Raw genomic sequence first — 26,553 nt, 5'->3', positions numbered from 1 at the left:
GACTTATTTTAAAAAAAAAGGGGGGGAAGGGTTAGTAAACAGCCTCATCCACATTCTGATCACAAAAGAAGGTACTTAACAATGTCTGTTATGACTACTAGCCAGGTCACAGAGTCAGTGAGAAAGCCATATAATTCAGCATTCAGACCCATGTCTCATTTTTAAGACACATTACTAATAGACAGTAGATCAGGGTAGACCACAGAAGCATCAGCAACCATGAACAGAGCTTGGTCTGCTTGGCCCTCCCAAGTAAAAAGATGTTTCGCTGTCTCTGCTCTTAATCACTAAAGGGCCCTTTCATTAAGCTGAGTTAAATGTTAAAGCATGCCAAACAGAGCAAAAACGAACTATCACAAGATGCACTGACATTACCACCGAACTAATTGGTTAGTATGTCCATAACACACTACATAGGAGACAGTAAATGAAATATTTTTTTAGGGCCTCTCCCACAGCAAATGCGCCAGAGCCCATAGGAATTGAATGGGCTTCGGTGAATTTGCCATGGGGAAATCGCTGCCACAGTTTTGTAAACGGATCCCTTAAATGGCCACGTGCGAATGCTATAATGAAACAAATATATGCTATAAATGAAACAAATAGCCCGGCTTAGTTTAAGGGCCCCTAATTCATAAGAAAATAAAGATATTTTGTCCAGCCTAAATAAGCATATACAACAGTAGAACCTAAGGACCTTATTTAATAAAGAAATTTTCCACAGTCAAAGCATGAAGAAAAAGTCTTTTTAGAATATGGCTTTAAATCTAGTTTGCAGCTGTCTAAAATTGGAATTTAATGAGCTCATTTCACAGCCATGACACACGAAATCAAACCACTATTAAAAGGACTTCAGTGCTTTCATCCATGTCTTTAAAAATGAATAACAATGATAACAGAGAACCATCTTCAATTTTATACAAAAGGGGCCAAGGATGATTTTTGCCTTTTCTGAATTCTTATCCAGCAGACTGCCAGACCTGGAACACATCAAGAAGTTAGCTGGAAAAATATGCATTTTCTTCTCATTATATTGCTAAGCAACAATACTCAATGTTTTTGCAAAAGAAAATAAATTATGTTCACGGAGATATTTTGCTTTGACACAATAGAACTGCATATCTTATCATTTAATGCTAAGAAGGAACATGGATTATTACAATACACATGGGGTAATTCTGTTTAGGTGCAACTATTTACTGTATTTCCCCATGTATAGGCCGCAGGAAAAGCCGATTTAGGTTTTAAAACTCTTAGATAAGCCGCCCCATGTTACTAGCTGCGACTTATCTAAGAGTTTTACAACCTAAATCGGCCTATACAATGGGGCAGCCTATACGTCCCTCCCTCCCCAAGTAAATACCTCTGTCGGCTGCCTCCTGCCTCCTGCAATGTTGCGGCCGGGGCGCAGGGCAGGAGCGATCTTTTCAACATCTAGCTGGCCCCGCGCTGCTTCCTCAATGCCTGCATCAGTTCTCACGGGCCTGGGGTTGGAGAGGAAAAAGGGGGGTAGGGTGGGTGGAAAGGCTACAAAATAAACCCACCAGGACATTTGAAAAAAACAAACAAAAACACACCTCATTGGGCAGGAAAAGTGAATCGAATCAAAAAATTAATTCAATAGGCTGAATCAAATCAAATCAAAATTTTTTTCCCCTGAATCAGGCAGCACTATCCTCCACCATATGCAGGATTTCTCCCTTCCACCCCTTTCTTCACTACCTCTTCTTTTCCTTCCTCTCCTCCACCCAACAATTCTTCCTCTTTCTTCTCTCCCCCAAGTGAAGCATCTTTGCTCTACTCCCATCCCTTTGAGCAGCAGCTTTCCTCCCCTTCCACCAATTCCCCTGTGTAGCAGCTATCCATCCCTCCTTCCACCCTCCCATCCCCCTGTGCAGTAGTTATCCCTCCCTCCCTCCCATCCCCTGTGCAACAGCACCCCACTGGCTCTCCCACCATGAGACCTGACATACCTCCAAGGCCTCCTAAAGCAGCGTCTGCGGCAGCGGTGGATGGTCAGCAGCGGCATCACTCCAAACGGGTTACTCATGCCCTGCTCGACTAGGGCCTCCCTCTGCCGCATCATCAGTGATGCAGCAGAAGGGAAGGCCTCAGCAGGGCAGGCCACAAGCAGCCCATTCAGAACAATGCCACTGCTGACCAGCAACCACCGCTGCTGCCATTACGGCTGCTTTAGGAGGCCTCGGAGGTATGTCAGGTCTCACTGAGGGAGGGAGGGTGTTGGTCGCTGAATCAGGGAGTCTCATTTTCTCGGACAACAATCAATTCACCAGAGTGAATCGGTGATTCGATTCGAATCGGGCAGCACCACTCTGCACACATCCCTGCTCCCCATCTTTGCTACACGTCTTGGTGGACCTCTTTTATATAGGCTAGTATTCAATACGAGAAATAGGATCTTTTATTCTAGAAAGTCTGAGATCTGCACAAGAATAGATACACAAAGGTCCTTAAGACAGAGCCAAATACCTCTCAAACATATTTCCACTAGATAGTCTGCCACTTACTTGTTTTACTGAATCCCAGAAAGAGCTTTCCTTGCATAATAATTACTTCTACCTTTCCAGCTGAGCCATTTAGTAAAAGGATTGCATAGGTGCAAGAGTACCACCAATAAATTAAATCTTTTGTGCAATCTCATTATGCCATTTCAAAACATAGAAAAATAAGATCTGGCAAAGAGCTTTTCTTTGTGCTGCCTGTCACACTGCCAACTTACAATGCATCCTAAACGAGTGCCCGATTCCTAGAGATAATGGATTGCCTCTGCTCCTTTCCTTCGATGCACAGTAATCTTTCACAATGTTGTCATCATTAGTCAGGAAGAATCTGTCAAAGTGACTGTGCATTTGTGCTTTCTGTCTTGGGCACAATTGCTATTTCTTCACAGAACTCCATCATGAGCTTTTGCTTTGAACTGACAGTTGTCACTATTAAGTTGCATTGCTTGGTATTTCTCTTTCTTTGTGTTGTGTTATTATCCTATGAGAACATGTGCTGCTGCTAAATTGGAAATGACATCTGGAGGTCTGCACATGGATTTTTCAGGTCATTTCATATTTCATACTTATTTGATATACTGTAAATCAGTGGTGTCCAATGCTATGACCTGCTTTTCGGTAGCAGGCTATCGCCTGCTAGGCCCCTGCCTAGATCTGCAAGCGGCGCTAACAGCGACCTTCTCAAGCTTGGCATGGCTCCCCCTGGGAAAATGGGTATATTCGGCAAAGGCTATGTAGTGCAAATGAAATAGGACCCCCAGGAGATCATGTCCAATCTTAAGGTTTGAATTTTATTTGGGCCTTTAACCGGTCAATATTCAAAGTAATCACTTTTACTAAAGCATGAAAATAAACTGGCATAAAACAAAAAGGTCAACACTCCGTTTTGGTAACAAAACAAAGGTAATGGACAACAACCTTTTAATTTCCCTGGGCTTTGCAGCTCCTTGGAGAAAGTTCTCTTCACCAGGGAAACAGGTTAAAGTTCTTTCAGTGCAAAGGTTTCTCCCACCTTCATACAAGTAAGTAAACTCATAAACTTCAATCCAGGAAAGGAAAATAACAAGCAGCCAAACTTCCAGGCTTTAGTCCAAAAAGTCCTGCACTGCAGATTACTTGTGCTACAGGGTTTGAACAGCTTTTAACCAGCAGAAGAAAAATATAATGTTCTTATAACACAGTTCAAGCATACACAAACTGCACCAACTTTCAAACCTTCTACAACTCGGGGTTTCAAAAGCCAATGCACTGTTAGCTCCAGCACTGCTTAATAGGATTATTAGTGGCAGGTAAATAATGGCAAATGCTGTTCATTAGATAACACAGTGCAAACATTGGCTTTCATTAGGCTTTAAGCAGCCTCCAGAAAAGAGAACGAAAAAAATCCCAACAAAAGAAAGTCAAATGCAAACATCAAAAATGCCTCAGTCTTGAAAGGAAAGCCTCAGTGCTTGAAAGGAAAGCACAACTTTTTCTTTCAAGAGAAAAAAAAAAGCCTCCCAGTGCTTACTTGCAAACAGCCAGTGTTTCTTTCTGTTCCTGTTTCAGGACCCAACTTTCATGCAATCCTGTGACAAGGGCAGTTGTAATGGAAGTTCAGCTATGTCCATAGGCTCTCCAAACTCTGTGGCTGGTCCCAACATCTGTTCCTCTTCAGCCATTTCAAAACCCTGCCCATTCCATGGTTCTTGAGGGAAGTTCTTCCACTCAGCTTCCTGCTGCTTCAAAGCTTTCTCCTTAAGTAATTCATAGCCCCACCCTCTTCTCCTAGGAAGGGAGATGGGCTGTAGCTCCCTCAGGAGCAGAGCATGGCTCAACTTAGGATCCCTTCACTGATCTTGGGATTCAAGAGCAAGTTGGATGCACACCTTCTTGCAAATCACATTGGGGGATACGAGTAAACAAGGTTTCTCAGCAGGGAACACCTGGCTTGGCCTCCGCGGGTGCGAGTCACCGGACTGGATGGACCTAGAGTCTGATCCGGCGAAGCCATTTCTTATGTTCTATGTTCTTATCTCTCCTTAAAGGAACAAGCTCCCTTTTAACAACTGGAACCTTAGCTGGTTTAGCACAATTTTACTCTGACAAGAGACATCCTGCTTAGTGATACTAGTCTCATAAGTGTCTTGCTCTGCCTCACTATCAGAGGGGTAGTCAGCCACTTCCATATCTGTGCTGCTAACCTGGTCAGCTCTTCTGATCAGGGACCGTGTTTTATTTCTGCTCTTCCCTGAGACAAAGCCAGGGCTGGCAATGGATTTGTCACACGGTCCAATATTATGGAATGGAATCTCAGGAGTAATACGATTATGTAAAAATGTTCTACATTTTCAGAAACTACTCAAAACATACTTTTTTTGTTCAGGCGATTAATTGATATCAGAAGTTCCTTTTGGGTTGAGAACATGTTGAATCAGTTCTGAAGAAGAGTTTTTGTAAGATGTATGGGTGTTTAACCTTGAGCTTTACATTTTTATGCCAGTGTGCATTATATAGGGTTACCATATGGCTCCAGAAAAAGGAGGACGGATTGAGACATCCAGGTTTTACTTCTATTGCTTTCAATAGAAGTAAAGCCCAGATATCTCTATATGTCCTCCTTACTTCCATTGCTTTCAGTGGAAATAAAACCCGGAATTCTCAATCCATCCTTTTTCTGGAGCAGTATGATATCACTAGTGTTTACTGGTTTACATGATTATTGTGAATGGTTAATAGGACAACTTAAGAAAGCCTCTTCAGTGTATAGGAAGTCAAGTTTAAGGAGGCTGACAGGTGTGCAATGTTGAAACTAATCTGGGAGCCTGATTTGGGGGACCTAGTGAATGAAGAGGGTTAGGTGGGGTTCTTTTGGACAAACTCTGTAGGCCCACCCTTTCTGCCTCAGTGACACAATCCTTGTTTTATGTGGCTCACAGGGCCCTTTGGACAACTTATAAGGTGTCCCAGTTATCAAAGGGAGGGTCAGGTGTATGTTGGTCCTGTCATTTGGAGGTGGGGGCTTTTCAGCATATGTTGTTTTCTTGTTCTTCTGTGCAGCTGTTTTGGAGATCAGTGTGGGGAAAGGTTCAGGCTATTTTAAAATTTCAGGTACCATTCACTTATAGGCTGGTTGTATTACGTTCAGTGACCTTAAACTGTATTTTGAGCATAGCAGAAGCAAGGCTTTTTGATGTATTAATGGGGTTAGCAATTCAGCAAATTCTGACTAGATGGAAGAATAGTACTAAACTAAAACTAAACTAAAACTTAATTTTATAGACTGGGTCTTCAACCAAAAGGTGCTCGACTCGGTTTACAATAATATAAGTATAGTACATAAACATAGAAGAAGAATGTAATCTAGAATAGCTTAGTTTCCAAAGTGTTTAGTAAACAAAAAGGTTTTCAGAGCTTTCTGGAATAGAACGAAGGAACCTAGACTTCTAAGTGAAAGCGATAACTCATTCCAGAGCTCAGTTAGTTTGAAAATGAAGGAGTGGCTGAATCTCTTGAAAGTTCTGTTTTTACCCCTAAGGGAAGGAAATGTAAGTTTTTAATTTATTTGAACTCCTAGCGAGATGAGATCTGTGTACATTCCAAGAAGATAGGAGGGATTAAAGGGCTTGGGAAAGGATCACCGTACAGGTCATGGGCCTGATGGGCTGCCGCGGGTGCGGACTGCTGGGCACGATGGACCTCTGGTCTGACCCAGCGGAGGCAATTTCTTATGTTCTTATGTTCAATCTAAATGAACCAAAGTGATAAAGATGCCAAATAGAATTTTAAATGCAATACAAACACACTTAAATTGAATTCTAAGATACACTGGAAGCTAATGTAATTCCTTGAGTAATGGGGTTACTTGATTGAATTTACTCTTACCGAAAATTAGCTTGGCAGCAGTGTTCTGTATCAGTTGAAGGCTCATCATACTGTCCTTTGAAAGACCCAGGTACATTGAGTTAGAATAAACCAACCTTGACAAAATAATTGACTGAACCAATACAGAGAAGTGTTGCTGATGAAAGAGCTCTCTCACTCTTCTCAGGATACGGAGGCTAAAGAACACTTTTTAACAAGAGAATTTAGCTGATCCTTAAATGTAAGAGATGAATCAATGACAATACCCAATATTAGCGAGGAAAACTCAATTTTCAGAGATTCTCCTATGGTCACAGCTGAAGGAAGAGAGTCTAACTTTGGACTGATTCATAAGAGCTTGGTCTTAGCAGTATTCAATTTCATCTGGACCATCATCGCAGTGGATAATATTGGGTGTTAGATTAACAAGATCTGGGTCGACAATTTTAACAGTGTGCCTGGTGGAACACTGTTTGATATGGAAGTATGAGTAAGTTGCTGCTGTAAACAGAGACGTTTGCCATATTCTCGAAAAGTTTGAGGTCTGTTGGATTCTTATTGTCGTAAACAACAGCACTCAACAAGAGTGAATCTGCCTTTGGAACTAGGACAAAAATGCTTTTTTTCAAAATATAAGGCCCGACACAATCATATTATGTCTTTAGGAAGTTACTGAAACCCTATCAGTTTTACAAATTTGTAATATGGCCTTTGTTGTATCCCCTCTTATATGTATGTTCACTGATTGTACAGTTCTTCTTTGATGTGAACCGCCTAGAACTTTATGGTAGGGCGGTATATAAGAATAAAGTTTATTATTATTATTATCGCCTGCCTCAGGGATCTTTTTGCTTTTCAAAGTGATTTATCCCAAATGCAATGAAACTTTTTCTGGAACTAGTAGCGACGTGAACTCTCCTCACTACGTGTCTGGCATTCAGCTCTTGAAAAAAAAAGAAATAATAATAATGGTCAGGGAGTGGGTGAGGATAGCAAACTAAAATTAATCTGGATATAGTCACTGCACATTTATAGTTATAGCAGATAATGTGGCGCAGTTAAGGCCATCTCAGCAATTAACTTCCATCAGATGTTAGGCTAGAAAAATCTCTCGAAAATCTAAACTAAAAAAATTCCTCTTAAAAAACGCCTACACATTCTGAATTTTTTCATTTGAATAAGAGCCCAATCAGCTTCTATGCAGCGGCATTACCGAAGTGAAATGCATCTTTTGAAGAGACCACTACCCTGGTGTGTTAAGCCCTTCCCTCCCTCTTATGATTTTGTTTTCTCATTGTATTTAATCTCTCACCTTTCCCACTTCTTCCCTTTGGTATCAGTAAGTCTACATGTTTGGTCAACCCCTCTATTTTTATTTTTAACTTTTATTTTAATGATATTTGATAATTATAAACCATTTAGGTATGTTTTGATAAACGGTATATCAAAGATTAAATAAACTTGGAAACTTGGAATGGAAAACTTCTGAGTATTACCCCGGCATTTAACACAGACGGTTTGCAGTTTTCACTCCAGAACTGTGAAACTTTAGCATAGCTAGTAAATAGAGCCCCTAATATATCGTATTTACATAACTTCTTGTGAAGGATGTCTGTGCTTTCTACACTTTTCTTATGCACAACAAATAGAATAATTCCCCTGGTTAGCAAAGAAATTTATACAGATTTTATTTAGGAAGGATCAATCAGCAGCTGATTACAGCTGTTTGAAAAATTGTACCAACTGTGATCCTTTTAATTTGAAAGGAATTTTACATCAACAATGTTTTGTTTTGTTTTTTTTGCCATAAGTGTTGTTTTCCTTATATTTATTTCTATTATTATTTTGGAGTGGGCCCAGGGAGGATTAGGGAGATCATTCTAATGATGACAGGAGGATGTCCAATTCAAAACTAGTGCTTGGAGCATTTGGAGAGATGTTGCCCTCCCATGCCCCCCTGTGGATCTTTTTACATTGAAGACCACTTTTCATTCAATCCCTGCCTAAATGAAATTACTTACAAAATGTAAACAACGGCTTAATTGTCTTTTCTTGTGGGCTGAAGCCGTTCGATGGAATCATATTTCTCGATGCCCAAAAACAACTGAAGTAATTTGTAAAGGAACTGCTGTGCTGTCAAGTCTCACAAACCCTTGTTCTAATTTTCAATTCATGCTCCCCAGTGTTTCATGACTACGGTACAGTGTTCACTGCATGCAACGAGCAAGCCTCCCATTAAAAATAATACCAGGCAAGCCTGCAGTGATTTATGTGTTTATATATTACTAGTCTTATAGCCCGTTACATTAACGGGTGCTAGAATATATATTTGTGTGTCTGTTTTTATTTTTTTTTCTCTCTCCTTAGTCGCTTTCTGTCTGTCTTTTTTTTTTCCCCCTTGGCTGTCCACTACCACCCCTTGCCTGCTCCCCCTGTCCATTCTCCCTTCCTTTTACCTCCCCTGTGTCCTCCACCACCCCATCACTGCTCACCTTATCCAGCAGAAGCCCTTCTCCCTTTGTTTTACCTCCCCCTGTCCATCATCACCTCCTTCCTGCTCCCCCCTGTGCAGCAGTAGGCCTGTCTTTATTTTTCTGCCCCCCCCTCCCTGTTCATCAGCACCTCTTCCCCTGTCCATCAACCCCTTTTCTGCCCTCCATTGTGTTTTGCAGCATTGTGTGCCCTCCATTGTGTGCCCTCCATTGTGTGTTGCAGCATTTCCCTCCCACCCCCACTTCCCTGTGTAGTATTTTCCTCCCCCCCCCCACATACATTCCTTCTGAACTCCATGCCCTACTTATGTTAAAATGTTTTCCGGGTTTGGCTGCCACGGCCAGCAGTCGCCGCGGCCGACATCCAACTCGGGCTGCCGTGCCGCAGGAGAAGCAGTGTTCAACTTAAAACCCGGAAGGGTTGGCTTTTGATGTGAGCGGCACAGTTAATCTGTCCTGATCGTAACGACATAAGGAGCTTGGTCCAAGGAAGAATGTAGCTCTCTGGATGCAAAGTTGCAAGAAAAGGGTTACCTTAAAATGTTTTCCGGGTTTGGCTGCCGCGGTCGACATCCGCCTTGGGGGGGGAGGAAGAGAGAGAGTGGAGAGGCGGCGACCACTGCGTCTTTCAACAGGGAGCAGGACAGACCATAAGCCGCGCATGCACACTTCCTATGTGTCGCTACAGCTCACGGAAAACCGGCGCACACATAGGAAGTGCGCATGCGCAGCCTAGCATTTTATTATATTAGATGAGAAAGATCCAGCTCTTTGTAGCTCTGCTGGACCATTCCCCCATTTACTAAAAAAGGTTCTTCAAAAAAGATTTTGTCATTTGAAAGCAAAAATAGATTTAATACATTAAAGAGAAATGCAAAGACAAATTCATTATGATTTCTATAAATTAAGCACATTGGCTACAACCCTCCCCCATCCTACCTGGTATCATGCATTGCCTGAGCTAGTGTTTAGCTCATTGAGTCAGACTGCTTGCCTTCTCTGCCTGACTGATACTCTCTGCTTAATAGCATTTCCCTTTTTCCACAACAAATGGGTGTCTGTGATGGTATTTTGTGGGCATATTCAAATCTTAGCTAGCTAGTGACTATTGTTTTGGCATACTGAAGAAGAGAGGAGAGGGATCATGGTTTACCTCTCATCCTCCATCTTCACCCCCTTTCCCTAGTGAATTACTTCCTAATTAATATTCTCTATTGAATTATCATAATAAAATATATTTCTGGCTTGATTGTCTGGTTTTATAGCATCTTTTGTCATTCTCTAGCCTTGTCTCTATTCCCTTTTTTTTTGTCTCTCTGGTTACTCCTTCCCAATTCTTTTCTGTCTCAGTTCTCTCTTTTTTCCCTTCATTTTTCTCACTTTTTCCTATTTTTCTTCTTTCTTGTGTCCTTTCTTTTTGCTGTTATTCCTGTTCTTTTTTTCTGTACTATCACTATAGAGTCCAAGTTCCCTATCCCTTATTCCATCTTCTCATATCCTTGGTCCCCTGTCCCACCCTTCTTTCCTGTTTTCTTTCCAACCTTCTCCCTTCCATCCCCTCCTTTAATCTAATCTAATCTAATCCTTAAATTTGTATACCGCATCATCTCCACGTTCGTAGAGCTTGACGCGGTTTACAGTAGGAGAAATAGGAAGGAACTACAACAGAGGGTTAGAGGTAGAAGTGTGAAGAAAATTTAGAAGACTTGGGATGCCTCTCTCTTTTCTTACTTTTGTTCTTTCCCATTGTTTTCCCTTTTCATTCCATTCCCCCTCTCCAAATAATTTACCCTCTCACACTCCCCTAGCTCCCTTAGTTCTTGATTTCTTCTATCCTTTTCTCATCTCACTCTTATTATTCCTTTGGTGGTACCTCTTTCTTCTCATCCTCAAAAAATAACAAAGCAGTATACAATATCTGAGTTTAAAATAGGAGAAAATTAGGAAGAATGAGACAGTAGAAATACTAAGGGCAAGATTCTCAAAACATTAATGCCATCACTATACTGTTTTCCGGCGGTTTAGCCTGCACGCATTTTAGCGGCAGATTATCAAAACGGATTATCTCTGTCTTTAGCAAGGTTTCTAGCAGTCTCCGACAATGGCATGCAAATGTGCTCTTTAACATTGTAATGAGCCCTCCGGTGGACTCTTAAAAATCGCCAAGACACTTTCGAAGAGTGACATCGGCTTTTGGCGACAAAAAGCAGCGACTGGTCCGGGGGTGCCTTTACAGTGCCAGCGCTTGTGTTTTAACTGTGGCTAATGAAAAAAAAAAAGTGTATCTATATATTTTTGGTGGAGGGTAGTAAAATCACGCTTCTTTGAGTTTTAGAGAGAAACAGGCATGTTTCATATGCGCTTGTTAAAAGCTGTTTCTTCTTGAGCGAATGTATGAGACCCTAGTCTTGTGTGTTTCTGGCCGTGGGTCTTGATTAAATTTTACATTAAAAATAAATTGCAAGATTTACATGAATTATAGTAGTTTTTTGGAAAGAAAGACATGTTTTATATGCGATTGAAAAAAGTCTACGTTGCTTCTCCCCTCCTCTCCCTTCCATTCGTGCAATAGTGCAGCAGGAGAGTGGGGTTTTTTTTTTTATACGGCGTTTTTCTGCTCATGTGCCATCAGTGATGGGCACATGCAAATGTAGTTAATCTTCGCTGCTGTCCGCCAATCTTATTTGCATGCACAATTTTATAAGGATGTCTCGGGTTTTTAGATTCGGTATCAAAACGGCTGCAGTAGCAGACTGTCACGTTTTAACATCCTGGCCTAAGAGTTTCAACTGCAAAATTTACAGAACTTTAGGAAAATGATGAAAAGACACCTGTTCTGTAAGATGAAATGCAGGGTCTGAGTTAGGCTGAGGGAGAAGGAGTGATGACAGTTGAGTGCTGGTCATGGAGGTATTTGATGGTCTGGTCTGTTTTATCTGGCATGAAGATGTCTGTCACTGAGGCATCTTGTATGCCTTATGCAATTTTATAGTTTGGTGTATGTTAGAGTTTTGCCTGTTTTTGCAATTTGATTTTATATGTAAGTATGTAATTTGTTATAGTGTGTTTTTGTACAACAAATGTTAATGTCTTATTTTGTATGTAAATATGTAACTCGTCCTGGATAAGGATAAACAAACATAAAGGTGAGAATTAAATTATCATAAAAGGAAAGGCAAGAAAAGAAGATTTCAGGAGTTAGTGGACCCTCAAGGGAGGATTTCAATTTTTGATAAGAAATTTCAAGTCTCAATGAACGGGGAAGAGAATTCCAGAGCAAGGATGCTGTATAGAGAAACATTCAGTTTCTTGTAATTTCATAATTGACCGGTGGAGAACTGAAGGTTCTAGCATAGAGATAAGGATGAATAAGCGAGGAAGGCACAGAGGAGTGTCAGTATGTGCAGCTATATAAGTGAGGATGAAGATTTTAAACTGGTTTCAGAAAGCGATAGGGAGTTAGTGTGGTATTGGAGAAATAATGAAGCAATTTGATCAAAGTGACTGTCAAGAGAAAGCATCCAGATGGCAGCTTTTGAATTGAATGAAAGTAATAGATCTGATATGGAAGACCAGAATAAATTGCATTACATTAGAGATTTCTATTCTTCCAATACCGTGCGGTTCAAGGCAGATTACAAAAGAGTTATAAACGGTGGGTTACAATGGAAGATCATTGGTCATTTCTAGTGAAGGTAAAGAGTAGATCAGGTAGTATCTGTGAGATGGGAAGAAGGAAGGTATTTGTGATGTTAAGACTGTTTCAGGGATTTCTTGAAGAGTAAAGTTTTATTTTCTGAACATCTTGTAGTCTGGAGTGATCATCAGTAGATTGGAGATTTGGTTATCTAGTTTTGCTGCTTGAGTGGCTAGGAGGCCATCATATAATTTTATGTTACAATAATCCTTATGGGACATCAGAAGTGCATAAAGGACAGTCTTTTGAGAGGCTTCATCAAGGAAGGAATGTACTATTCTGAATTGCCTAAAGGAGCAAAAGCAGGCTTTATCAGGCTGCTACATGTCAGTTAAACAAAAGTTCTTGATTGAAAACAACGCTCTGTCCTCTCACTGTCCCCAACACAGCACTCTATCTTGCATTGCCATACTGGGACAAACCGGAGGTCCCTCAAGCCCAGTATCCTGTTTCCAACAGTGGCCAACCCAGGTCCCAAGCACCTAGCTAGATCCAAAGTAATAAAACAGATTTTATGCTGCTTATCCTAGGAATAAGCAGCGATTTCCCCAAGCCATCTCAATAATGACCTATGGACTTCTCTTTTAGGAATTATCCAAACCCCCGCTAAGATAACTGATTTCACCACATTCTCTGGCAACAAATTCACTTCCTTTCTGCCTACCACTTGTACACTGTTGTTACCACTACCTTTGGTTGTTATTCCCCTTACACTCACACATACATGTAGACCAGTAGTCTTAAACTCAAACCCTTTGCAGGGCCACATTTTGGATTTGTAGATACTTGGAGGGCTTCAGAAAAAATAGTTAATGTCTTATTAAAGAAATGACAATTTTGCATGAGGTAAAACTCTTTATAGTTTATAAACCTTTCCTTTTGGCTAAGTCTTAATAAGAATATTGTAATTTATAGCTAAAAAGACATATGATCAAGAAGCTGTTTTATTTTATTTTTGTGATTATGATATACATGCCGAGGGCCTCAAAATAGTACCTAGCGGGCCGCATGTGGCCCCTGGGCTGTGAGTTTAAGATCACTGATGTAGACTATTACTCGCTCTTCTCTGAGCTTCCACCTCACTTGTTCATTTGCTCTCTCTTCTCACTGTTGCTTTCAAGCACATGCACTTTTGCTCTTTCTGCCACCCCCACCTAATCACACTATTTCTCTCCCCTGACTCTCAATTTCCTCTTCACATAAATACAATCTCTCCTGCTTTCTTCTTTCTAGGACTCTATCCTGAACAATTTATTCTGTTCTTTCACTCACACATGCAGGATCTTGCTCTGTCCAGTCTTAGCCCCTCAATCCACATACTCACTCTTTAGATGTCGTCCCCCCCCCCCCCCCAAGAGAATACAACAGTAGCAATTACACTCTGTAAACATGGAATCATACAGTAGTTTTCCCGTGTAGTCCACTTTATTTCACCTTCTTTAATATTGCTTTATTATGATTCAACCAGCTGTTACATTAGAAACTGATGACAACATGCTATGGTAACACTTTCTCTTTGATTGGTTATACAAGATCTCCCTGCTCGAACTGTAAGGAAACATTGTTAAGACATATTTACATAATAAGAACAAAGACATTGACTTGATATTCTTTTAACATAATGCAAACATGGATACTATGTAGTATAAGGATGACATAGGAAAAAATATAAAAACATTTATTAGTAAACACAAAATTCTCAAAAACAAGTTGCGATGTACAGTGCTAAATCATAGGACCTGACATGGTCCATGTTTCAGCAAGTAAAGTCTTCCTCAGGAGTCCTTATATCCACCGCCTTGTATTGAATTAGGAATGTGACCAAAGGAGTTCTGTTGATTGAGGATAAACGGGAACTTGGCAAACAGTGTGAAAGCAAACTCCACTCAGTACCTTTTTATTGTAGTCTTTTTTTTGTGGTTATTGTTTATGCCTTTTTTGTCTGTTTGATTTTTTTTTAACATATACAGAATGAACATAAGAACATACATAAGAACATAAGAATAGCCTTACTGGGTCAGCCCAGTGGGCCATCAAGCCCAGTAGCCCGTTCTCATGGTGGCCAATCCAGGTCACTAGTACCTGGCCAAATCCCAAAGAGTAGCAACATTCCATGCTACTGATCCAGGGCAAGCAGAGGTTACCCCCATGTCTTAATAACAAACTATGGACTTTTCCTCCAGGAATTTGTCCAAACCTTTCTTACAACCAACTACGCTATCTGCTTTTGCCACAACTTCTGGCAACGCGTTCCAGAGCATGTACTGAATGCATAAATGCTGCATTTCCAGCTTGTAATATTGTTTCAAGAATTGCAGTGTCACAGTGTTACCACTAGAAAAGGCTACTTTATATAGCCTATTTTTAAAAATCATATATAAAATATGGCACATGGACATGCAATATTACAAGGGTCTTACTGACACCATCATTGTATGCACTTGCACATAGATTGACCCCGGCTGAGATCAGTTTAATCTAATCCAGACTGTAGGTTTTGAGATGTTTGCCTATCATTTATTTCATGAAATGAACAGTTGGTTTATTGAGCTGTTTTCTTTTCGAATGCACATTCACAATCAGACGGAAATCAGTGAGAATGAATAGAGAGCTGGCTTGAATAGCATGTTTGCTAAACTTTATTAAAGGCTTTGGCTTTCAAACATCAGCTGACTAATGCTGGTAGAGATGTCTCTTATTGTATAACAGAAATGCTGGGAGACAGGAGGGTGAAATGAAACTTGTTACTTAAACTCAGTCCAGAGAATGATTTTTATATGCAAAAAAACTTGTCACAATTGCTATCAGTAGTGATGAAGTTAAATGTTAGCCCTGGAAGAGATAAAGCTGCTTAAAGGCGTCATGAAGAAGCCCTTTTTAGAAAAATGAAGAACACATCCTGAGCTTCCATTCAGATCCACTTTAGTTAATTCCCATAGCGTGGTTATTAGCGCTGGCCACGGCGGTAACAGCTCAGATGCTCAAAGAATTCCTATGAGCGGCGGAGCTGTTACCACCGCGGCCAGCACTAAAAATCATGCTACAGTTTTGTAAAAGGGAGCTTTTATGCATTAAACCCACAGTAATGGGTTTAACATATAAAACTTATGCATTAACTAAGAGGCTGCCGTGCAGCATCCACAAGCAGGCCTGCCCCCAGAAGTAGAATGAAGGGTTCCGGGCAGGCTTGCTGTCTGACGCTGTACGGCGGCTGCACGGTGGCTGCCCGAAGATTTAAGCAACACCACAAGAAGGATGGGCAGGAGGGCCAAAAAAAGCTCTCAGCACACCCTCATTTAAACCTCACCCAAGTGTTAAATTAACTAGGAGGTTGATATATCATATAAAACAACAGATTCAGTTCATAGGATATACAGTGGTGCCTCGCATAATGAACGCCTCGCACAGCGAACGCTGCGCACAACGAACTTCATGTCTTGCTTCCTACAACGAACTTCGTTTCACACAACGAAGTCGCCCGAGCTGCATCCTTCCGCGCAGGCACTGCGCTTAACTGCCCTCTCTCCGCCTGGCTCCCATATTTTAAACCCCCCTGCCGCCGCTGCTGCATATTTTTAAGCCTCTGCCGCCACCGCATATTTTTAAACCTCCCCCCGCCGCCACATATTTTTTTTAAAAAAGCCACCACTGCTGCAACTTTAATCTCACCCGCTCACTCGTAACTGGTGGTCTAGCAAATTTCCCAGCCAGAAGCGCAGAGATCAAGAGCAAGCCTTCTGTGCTACTGCCTGGGCCTGCGCTGATCTCTGAATGGCTGCAGTCAGCTCTCGCGGGACTCACAAGAACTAACTGCAGCCATTCGGAGATCGGCATGGGCCCACACAGGCGTGCAGAAGAATTGCTCCTGATCTCTGCGCTTCTGGCCTGTACGCCACTGGCTGGGAAAGATGGGAGGAATTAAAAAAGGTACCGAGGGGGGATGATTAAAAAGGTACTGGGGAGTATGTGGGGGGTGATTATAATACACAGCAAGGATCAACAAAACCCCTGTCTCCCCTCCCCTTCACATATATCCCCTCTACTATCAAGAAAATTGAATAAGCCAAATTATTATAGAATGCTACACAGAAATATCATGCTAACAGAATACCACAGTCACACATAGTAGGAATAGGGTTAGGGTAGTGCAACTAGGGCAACTGTCCCCCCTGGTCAAAGAGAGCCGTAAGCCTCTGCCTGGACTTTGCAGTCCCCAGTTGTGTCTAACACCAGCTCTAACAAGATAAATTTATCTTTTTTTATGTCATCTTAGCATATTTTATGCTACAGAACGAATTATTTTTTTTAACATGTATTGTTATGGGAAAACACGTTTCACATAACGAACTTTTCGCATAATAAACTTGCTCCTGGAACCAATTAAGTTCGTTGTGTGAGGAACCACTGTATCAACCTCCTAGTTAATTTAAAACTTGGGGGAGGTTTAAATGTGGATGTGCTGATAGCCTATATGTAAAAATTGCTGATAGTGGGTTTTAACATATAAAGATTAGCAACTATGTAGCATTAGTTTGCAATAAAAGAAAGTAATATGGTCTAATTATCCTTTAACCCCCCTTTTTTGTTTTTGAAAATATATCTAATAAGGGGTGGATATATATATCCTCTATAATAAAACCCTAAGCGTGCATGCACACTTAGGAGGCCGCGATCCCTGCCACCGTGATGTGTGCCTCCATGCCGAATTCGATTTGAGGCATGTGGGACGGCTTCCAGCGCATGGGGCAGATGGAGGCAGAAGAAGGAGAGTGTGATTGTTTCGTTCAGCGGTTTCCACATGCGCAGTAGAGCGTGCGGCAGTTTCCCCATCAGTAGGAGCCTGCAGCGGTTTAAACATTGCTTTTCTTCCACGATACTGTGACCCAGAAACCACTGCAGACCACCACGAAAACTGAGTAAAAGGTAAAATGAAGGGAGAAGGGCTACTGCTGGACAGGGGGAGCAGGGAAGGGGTGCTGCTGGACACAGGGGAGGTAAAAGGAAGGGAGAAGGGCTACTGCTGGACAGGGGGAGCAGGGAAGGGGTGCTGCTGAACAGGGGGGAGGTAAAAGGAAGGGAGAAGGGCTACTGCTTGACAGGGGAGCAGGGAAGGGGTGCTGCTGAACAGGGGGGAGGTAAAAAGAAGTGAGAAGGGCTACTGCTGGACAGGGGGAGCATGGAAAGGGTGCTGCTGAACAGGGAGAAGGTAAAAGGAAGGGAGAAGGGCTATTGCTGGACAGGGGGAGTAGGGAAGGGGTGCTGCTGGACAAGGGGGAGGTAAAAGGAAGGGAGAAGGTCTATTGCTGGACAGGGGGAGCAGGCAAAGGGTGGTGGTGGACAGCCGAGGAAAGAGAGAGACAGAAAGAAAGACAGACAAACAGCGGCCAAGGAGAGAGAGAGAAAGACAGACACACACATCTATTCTAGCACCCGTTAATATAACGGGCTTAAAGGCTAGTATATATATATAAACTGATATAAAAAGATCTGATTTATTTTTTTTGCATTTTTAGCTTTCAAGATCTAACGTGTTAGACCCTCTTAAGTCCAGGGAGGGCTGAGCAATAAAATGGAATAAAAGACATGAATACTGTAGATATAGAGGCACCAGTGGCAAGGGGTTCTTTTATTAAAGTGCACTAACCAATTTAGCGTGCACTAAAGATTAGCGCTTGCTAAATGCTAAGGCGCCCATAGAATTAATGGATACCTTAGCATTTAGCGTGCGCTAAATCAGTTAGCACGCCTTAATTAAAGGACCCCATAGTAATGGGGGCCTGGTGGCGGACCACCCTGGGTGCTGTCTTGGTGGGGGCACTGGTACCTCTCTGGTCTTCCATGCCCTGCTTACACCCTCCCTTCCCCACCCCGATACCTCTTTAAAATCTTTGCCAGCATAAGCAAATACCCTAGTCTGCTGCTAGTGCCGGCCTGGCTCCCTCTGAAATCACTTCCGGGGCCAAGAAGTGACCTCAGAGGGAAAGCCAACGCCAGCATGAGCAGCAGGCCAGAAAAACTGTTTGCGCTGGTGAAGATTTAAAGAGGTACGCTGATGGGAAGGAAGGGCAGAGTGTGGCATGGGGCATGGAAGGAGCGGAGTGGGGGGGAGAGGAAGGCATGAGGGGCGTCTCCTACCCTCGCTATGCAAATCAATCTCATGCATATTTATTGTGAAAATCTTGAAAACCTAACAGGGTTGTGGCCCTCGAGGACTGTGATTGCCCATCCCTGGTCTATACTAATCCTTACAGAATAGGCCTCTGTGCACATAATAGAGAATACAGACCCAGCAGCAGGGAAGATAAGGGAGAAAGTGGAGGACTTTTAGGCATTTACAGCATGAATATACATTGCTCTGTTTCCAATGCTGGATTGAAGAAGAATGCTTTCTGTTTGAAGCATCTATCTTATTGCAAAGGATGGGGACAAAAAAAACTGACAGCAGCAGTCTAGGCTAAATAGTAAAATACATATTTTTTGCAGCTAACTTGGAATCCAGCCCTCAGTGATGGCAAAGATTTTTATTAAACATGTGACATGACTTTAAAATCTGCAACTCTTGTAATAATAATGAAACATTTTATGTAATAATTTCACTTCATATATATATATATATATATATATATATATTGTATATATATATATATATATATATATAAACATATACATTTTTAAATGTACAAAATCATTATTACTCTTAAAAAGGCAGTACTTTAACATGATTGCTGTGCTTACCACTAGCTCAGGATGTCAGGGCTACAAAATAGGTTAGAACTAGTGATCTGAACTTAAGAGTTTGTGGGTTCCAAAGAACTCTTTGAAAACTGAAAACATTTAAAATAAATTGCAGAAATTGGATCTGATTTTTCTGTTTTGCACTTCTTCGGTTACCATGTTGGCTTGTCCTCGTGTAAGCTGATATGGATTTTCTCCAGTCTTCAGATCACTATGGAGACTGCCGTAGCTTTCAGAATCTCGTGTTTTACCTGCAAACAAATGGCCTGAATGACAACTCATATAGCACCCAATTACGCGTACACAAATACAGAAAATATAAAGGATAAAAATAATACACTGCGGCTGATGTTCAAAAGGTGTGGAGGGGCATAATCAAAAGAAACGTCTAAGTCCGTTGTGGGCCTAAGTCGCTAATCGCCCAAAGTCAGACATGGGAAAAGGTCCATTTTTGAAAAATACGTCCAACGTATTTTTTTTCCAAAAATCATCTAACTGTACATCCAGCCGACTGATCATCCAGACCTGTAAGTCATCCATCTTTATACCACATTTTCATCCAAAAATTCGTCCTAGTCAAAAACGCCTAGAAAAAGACCTTTTGGCCAGAAAAGTGATGGACTGGACACCCAGACATGGCACCAGAGTAGTGGGGTTCCTTACAGGGCACTGCTGTGAACTTCACAAAAAGGGTGCCACATAAACATCTCACTACAACTCCCTTATAGGTCATGGTGGACCCCCCAAAACACCCCCAGAACCTACTAGACCCACCTATCTACCACCCCAATAGCCATTATGGCTGCAGGTACCACTAATATGGCAGTACAAAAGGGTTTTGGAGTTTCACCATGAATGCAGTGATTAGAGTGGCTTTTGGGCCTGGGTTCTCCTCTCCATGGTTCACTAACCCACCCCCAAGACCACTTAAGCTACCTCTGTGCAGCTCTACTAGGCTTTCCTATGTCAGGCTGCCAGGTGCTGATGTTCTGGTGGCAGATATGTAAAGTTGTTATTATGATTTTTATAGGGGTGGTGGGGGGGGTCAGTGATCACTGGGGCAGTGTGTGGGGGTCTGTACTTTGTGTCTGCAGTGGTTATCTGGTCACTTTGGATACCTTCTGTGGACTTAGACTTGGTTTTAGATGGCCTAAGTCATAATGTCCAATTTCCGCCTAGGCAGTGTTGTAAAACTTTCGGTTATACATGCTGTGTTAGCGCACCTTAATAAAAGGAGCCCTAAGTCTAGGACGGCCCACATCCCATCCAAATCCCGACCTCACCACTCCTCCTAAAACGCCCCTTTTAGCTCTGTACCGTAGCACTATGAAGGCCTAAGTCATTTTTAGATACGTCTAAAACCCGGTTCGATTATCGGCACTTGGACGACTTGTCTCACTGATCGTCTAAGCGTCGATTTAGGCCGGTTTTCAGATGCATTTCCATTTCGACTATGAGTCCCTTAGGCTCCTAACTCCGAGATATAAAGGTACATTTTAGAAAGAAGGTACAAATCAGATCTGGGACAGGTAGGATGGGATGTGTTTTAGAAAAGGATCTTATGAAAAATTAAAGGACATACATGATGGCATATTGTTCTCTTTTCCTACACTGTGCCCCACCATAGGGACAAACAGATTATTTTATTTTTATTTATTTATTTCAGTTTTATATCCCGTCGTACCCAAGAGCTCAGAACGGTCACAGTAGTACATTCACAGTGTTTGGGGTGCGTTAAAGCCACATGGTTGATCATGCGTATACAGTATACTGCTGGGAGGGGAGAGGACAGAGAGCATTTACAGTATAAAGGAAAAGCATTGGGTATATATAAAATGGTGGGAGAGAGGATGGAATGAGTACACACTCGTGACTCCCCCACCCCAAATTCCTCTCGTATCTAGTTAAGTCAATGTTTTCACCGCAATTTGCTTTTACCTCCACCCCTCCATTTATTTTTAAATTTTATATTTTTACGATTGTAAACCAACCAGATACTTGTAGATGGTCGGTATATCAAATGATAAATAAACTTGGAAACTTGGTAGTAGCCATGGTATTTAATCCTGATTGGGTTTACGTCATGTCATGTAATCGGTCGATAGCATCGAGGCCAGGCCTATGAGTTTTGGTCAATGGCTATAGAGGGAGAGGAAATGTCTGTAATTGGACTGTTGACATGAGGTGGATAGAAGACATTTGTAGTGATCAGCACCTTGTACCTAGTAGTGTGTGGGATTTATGCAGGTCAAACCTGATGAAAGCCAAATGGGAAGTTGTAAAGATAAAGGATATATAAAGAAGAATTCATCAAAAAGACAAAGGAATTGCATTATATGAAATTAAACGATTACAAATCATACAAAATACAGCTATAAAATTAATAACCAATTCAAAAAAATTTGATCATGTAACACCACTCCTCAAAGAGGCTCATTGGCTCCCTGTTAATTACAGAATCACTTATAAATTATGCTTAATTATCTTTAAAACTCTGATCAATAAGACCCCTGCATTTTTATATAGATTTCTTATTCCATATTCTACAAAGAGAATTCTACGTTCTAGCGAACAAAATCTGCTATCTATCCCTTCATTAAAAATTATCAATACAAGGAGACAATTTATTTTTTCATGTACTGCACCGCAAACATGGAACGCCCTCCCTATTTTTTTACGAGAGGAAAAAGAGCTTGGAAAATTTAAAACTGAACTTAAAACCTTCCTTTTTAAAGATGCTTTTACAACATAATTTTAGTTTCAGTATCATGTTTTCCTATATGATACCTGTGTTAACTATTTCCCTTTGTGTTTTCCCTCAATGTTTCTTCTTTACTTTATGAATTGTAGTTCATCCCTCCTTTCCCATGTTTATCAATGTTAAAATCAAGAGTTCTTACCCATTTTTTAAGTAATTGTATGTATTGTATTGTTTGTTTTATTTTTTTATATTTAATAATTGTAAATTTTAAAGTGTACATCGCTTAGAATATTTGATTAAGCGATTGATCAAGTCACCTAATAAACTTGAAACTTGAAAACTAGCCCTCATATGTTGTAAAATATATCTACATATGGCATTTTTCAACATTCATGAAGACTTAGGAGACCTTTTACTAAAGTGTAGTACAATCTGGGCTTAATGTGTTATAACGTGGGACTTTACTGTGTGCCAAACCCAGATTTAAGACAGTGCTTTTTAGAGCTTTTCCTTTTTTATTACCAGGTTCTGCACTAATATTCCCGTCAGCACACAGTACCTGCAGAAAGTTAACTTGCATTAGCCAGTTAGCACACACTAATCATGATCGTTTAATCATACTACTTGTTAATCAGCTTCTGTAATTTATACAATCACATGTCCGTACAGTCTAACTTATGTTGGATGCACCACAAGATCAATCAAACTGATCGAACCTCTTAGCTGCCTGAACACTAGAAAGCATTTTGCTCCCAAGGTAACTCTCCATATCTCCAAGAACCACACATTTTCTCAATTGTAATGGAATACTGTATTATAGAGCAAATTCCTGCTTCATTTAATGGTGACAAAAATGAATATCTCTTAACACCCTTGCCTGCGCCCCAACCCCCTCACTGGAAGTTTTGGTGGCCATTTTTACTGATGAGAAAGAATGGGCAAGAGTGAGTGGGAATTGCTCCTGCCCCAACATACCACTATTCCACCAGGAAATCATGATAGGCCTGTGTGGGGTGTTGCCATCACTTGAGAGAAGAGGGAGGAAGTGTTAACTGATGTTCCGGTGAGGGTTGGGGCAGGGGGGGCGGGCATGGATGCAGGTGTTACTTTCACTTGGGAAGGAGCTAGAGAGAAAGGGAGGAAGCACTAGCTGACGTTCCAGTAGGAGTTGGGGGTACAGGCAAGTGTGCAGGTGCGGGCACATGCTAACCACAGCAGCAAATATCGGCCAATTTGGGGGAGCTTGCAGTGGCAGCGGAGGGGTAAGACTACTGGGAGAGTGGTAGGGCAGCATAGGGGAAGAATGGTATAAATAAACCCTCAGTTTATATTTGAATTACCATTTTTTCACTAAAAAGGGAGGGGGGCAAAAATGGTATCTAGGTTTATATTTCGATGGGTTTATATTGGAGTATATACAGTAACAAAAAATAGAATTTACTGATATCTTTATTTATGAACTATAGAACTGTGCCTTTTAGTACATTTCAAACATTTTGAAAATGCTATTAATTTTAATGTGGGCATGTTTATCTGTTTATCAAACGAGCTGTCCAGACCATGGTTCTGAACAGCTTTAATGAACTCCTACACATATACATAATGCATGTAGGGGTTCATGAGGATGTAGTTTGGGCCTAGCACATATCTCCAAATTCTGTATATGGCACCTTAAGTTGTTCGTGCTTAGCGGTGTGCCCGGCTGATTTACATGCACAACTTCATTGTATAACAAGCCTAATCGTCACTGATAATTGGCAATTAACACCTCATAACTGACACTAATTAGACGAAACATGCACAGCCAGTTATGCATATTCTATAACGTGCTGCAGGTCAGTTCTAGTGCATGGACCTGAAAAGAGGGCATGGCCAGGGAAGGAGCATGGACGGATCATGGGCGTTCCTAAAAGCTATGCACACTGATATAGAAGATGCCTGATGCATGCACAAGTTAGGTGCAAGTATTTAGGTCTGGTTTTCTATGACCTAAATAGGCGTGTCTAAATGTTATGACATACCCTGGTGCTTAGCGCAATTCTATAAGGTGTGCATACCTTTTATTGAAGTGCGCTAAGCACAATTCTTGTCAGCGCCAACTTTTTGGGCACCATACAAGGGGCCGCTGAAAAGTTGTCAGCCCAATCAACAAAGCTGGGGCAGTCTCTATCGAGGGCTATACACTTAGGACCTGATTCTGTATAGGACGCCAGTCTCAGTGGCAGCCTTCAAAGCCGCTGTGAATCATTTACCAGTGTCCTATGCAGAATCGCATCTGCCCTAATGAACCCCCCCACCCAAATTCTCTAATCGGTGGAGGTTAGAAAATTGTGCCATAGCCTGATCGCAAAGAAAGGAAGCTCAGCTGCCTATCTTTGTCGAGGGATCCCTTGCCATCAGCTGATCGTGGCTCAGCTGATTGGGGATTCCCGTGCCGTGATCAGCTCAGCCAGACGCGTCTACATTTAACATCTGAAATGTAGGCCAGAATTTTGCAGGCCTACATTTCAGGCATCTAGAGAGATGCCTAGGGCCACTTAAATTCACCCAAAGCCACTTCCGGGCACAACCATGCCCATGCCCAGCCTTGGATGGGCAAGCTTAGGTGCCTCTATGCTTCTCCCTCCACCCGCGACAATCCTACAGTATCCTGCCTCAGGGAGCTTTTTTCTAAAACTGTGTGTCCCAATTGGCTGCCAGATGGCAGTCGAATGCCTACCGCAGCCTACAATCGGGACACCCATTTGTAGAATCAGCCACTTAGTCCAGTGATTTTCCACTTTTTTCATTCCATCGGAAAAAATATGGAATGAAAAAAAGTGGAAAATTGCTGGACTAAGGGCTCCTTTTACGAAGCCGCATTAGCGGCTTTATCGCAGCACATTTTTAGCGCGCGCTATCCCCTGCGCTAGCTGAAAAACTACCTGCTCAAGAGGAGGCGGTAGTGGCTAGCGCGGACGGCAAATTAGCATGTGCTATTACGCACGTTAAACCGCTAACGCGGCTTCGCAAAAGGAGCCCTAAGTGTATAGCCCTCGATGGAGTCTGCTTCAACTGTGTTGGTTGGGCTGAGAACTTTTCAGCAACCCCTCGCATATAGAATATGACCCATATTTCATAAAATACAAAAATATAGGCATATAGAACAAAGCAGGTGTAAATCTGTGTGCAAGAATCTGTGCAATATTGGGAAAAGTTCTGGGTGTCTATGTTGTCTTTATAAAAAGAGTTGCTTTTTGTGGAATTTCGCTTGGGTGCCCTGTTATGAAATCCCCCTATCCATGTCAAAGATGTACAAATGTAGCTCACAAGTTTCTTAGTACTGTTCTCAACTACAGTGGTGCCTCACACAACGAACTTAATCCGTTCCAGGAGCAAGTTTGTTATGTGAAACGTTCGTTGTGTGAAACGCGTTTTCCCATAAGAATACATGTAAAACAAAATAATTCGTTCTGCAGCCCTGTTGTCCCATAAGAATACCTGTAAAACAAAATAATTCGTTCTGCAGCCCTACATTTCCCTCCCTCCACCTCACCTCACATGCAGAGCCTGCCAGCCTTCTCCCTCACCCAGCCGCACGATCTGCAGGAGGCTAAGAACTTCGGGAACTGGGTCAGTTCCCACTGCAGCTCCATGTGACTCTAGGCAAATCACCTGACCCTCCAGTTGTCCTAGGTCAGTGGTCGGCAAACCGCGGCTCGCGAGCCGCATGTGGCTCTTTAGCCACTTGAGTGCAGCTCTGCACTTGCCTAGGGCCCGAAACTGTCAGAAGGGTCCCAGGGCTGGCGTAAGAGGGGGGAGCATAGATCTAAGGGGCCCTGCGATCCAAACTTCTTTATTAAACACCTAAATTTTCCTTTTCAGAGGGACCCCGACATGGCAGCTGTTCTCATAAACTGCCAGTAGCTGCCCCGAAGCTTTCCCTTTGCGGCGATCTGCCCTATCAGAAACGGGAAGTTGCAGCAGAGGGAAAACTTCGGGGCAGCCGCAGGCAGTTTGTGAGAATGGCTGCCATGTCGGGGTCCCTCTGAAAAGGAAAATTTTGGCTGGAGAGGGCAGTGATCTCTTGCCTTCCCTACTGCTCCTCCCCCGTACTGTCCAGCTTTCCCTCCCCTGCTGGCCAGAACTCCTCATCTTTCCCCCAAGAAATTCAACAGTTTTCCTTCCTCCCTCTTCGGCTGTACCAGCAGGTTAGTTTGTCTGCACAATATTCACTGCTGCTGTGCATCAGCGGGTCTGGCTCCCGGCACGATCTCAAAAAGCTGTGCACGCGCAGCTGCTGGAGTTGATCAATGTTCTCCTCTCCTGCAACTTCCGGTTTCCGGTTGCGTCAGAGGAGAAGATTGAACAACAGAGCATGCGCGCATGTGCTGCTCCCTGAAAGCGTGTGGCTGGCCGAAAAAGAAAGCCGGAAAACTCGGCATCCGAGGTAAGGTGAGGGTGCTGCTGTTCCCGGCTCACATTAGGAAGCGGCGAGAGTAGTTCCGCCCCCCCCCCCCCCCCGGGCCCCTCGGGCGACTTCGTTGTGTGAAACGAAGTTCGTTATAGGGAGCAAGACAAAAA

General features: G+C 42.2%; 1 protein-coding gene across 1 annotated transcript in view; it reads right to left on the bottom strand.

Moving 5' to 3' along the window:
• Positions 1-14,704: 14,704 nt before the first annotated feature.
• The window catches only part of LOC117366438 (guanylate cyclase soluble subunit beta-2-like), a 66,509-nt gene continuing 54,660 nt past the window's right edge, over positions 14,705-26,553 (bottom strand). Inside the window, exons 16-17 of the mRNA XM_033957776.1 lie at positions 19,446-19,540; positions 14,705-15,268 (exon numbers count right to left, since the gene is read on the bottom strand). Coding sequence (XP_033813667.1) covers positions 15,197-15,268; positions 19,446-19,540 — 167 coding nt within the window. The 3' untranslated portion in view covers positions 14,705-15,196. The remainder of the gene's footprint in view (positions 15,269-19,445; positions 19,541-26,553) is intronic.

The sequence above is a fragment of the Geotrypetes seraphini genome, chromosome 9 (assembly GCF_902459505.1).
Source record: "Geotrypetes seraphini chromosome 9, aGeoSer1.1, whole genome shotgun sequence".
Taxonomy (NCBI): domain Eukaryota; kingdom Metazoa; phylum Chordata; class Amphibia; order Gymnophiona; family Dermophiidae; genus Geotrypetes; species Geotrypetes seraphini.
This window is presented reverse-complemented; position numbering and strand designations above follow the sequence as displayed.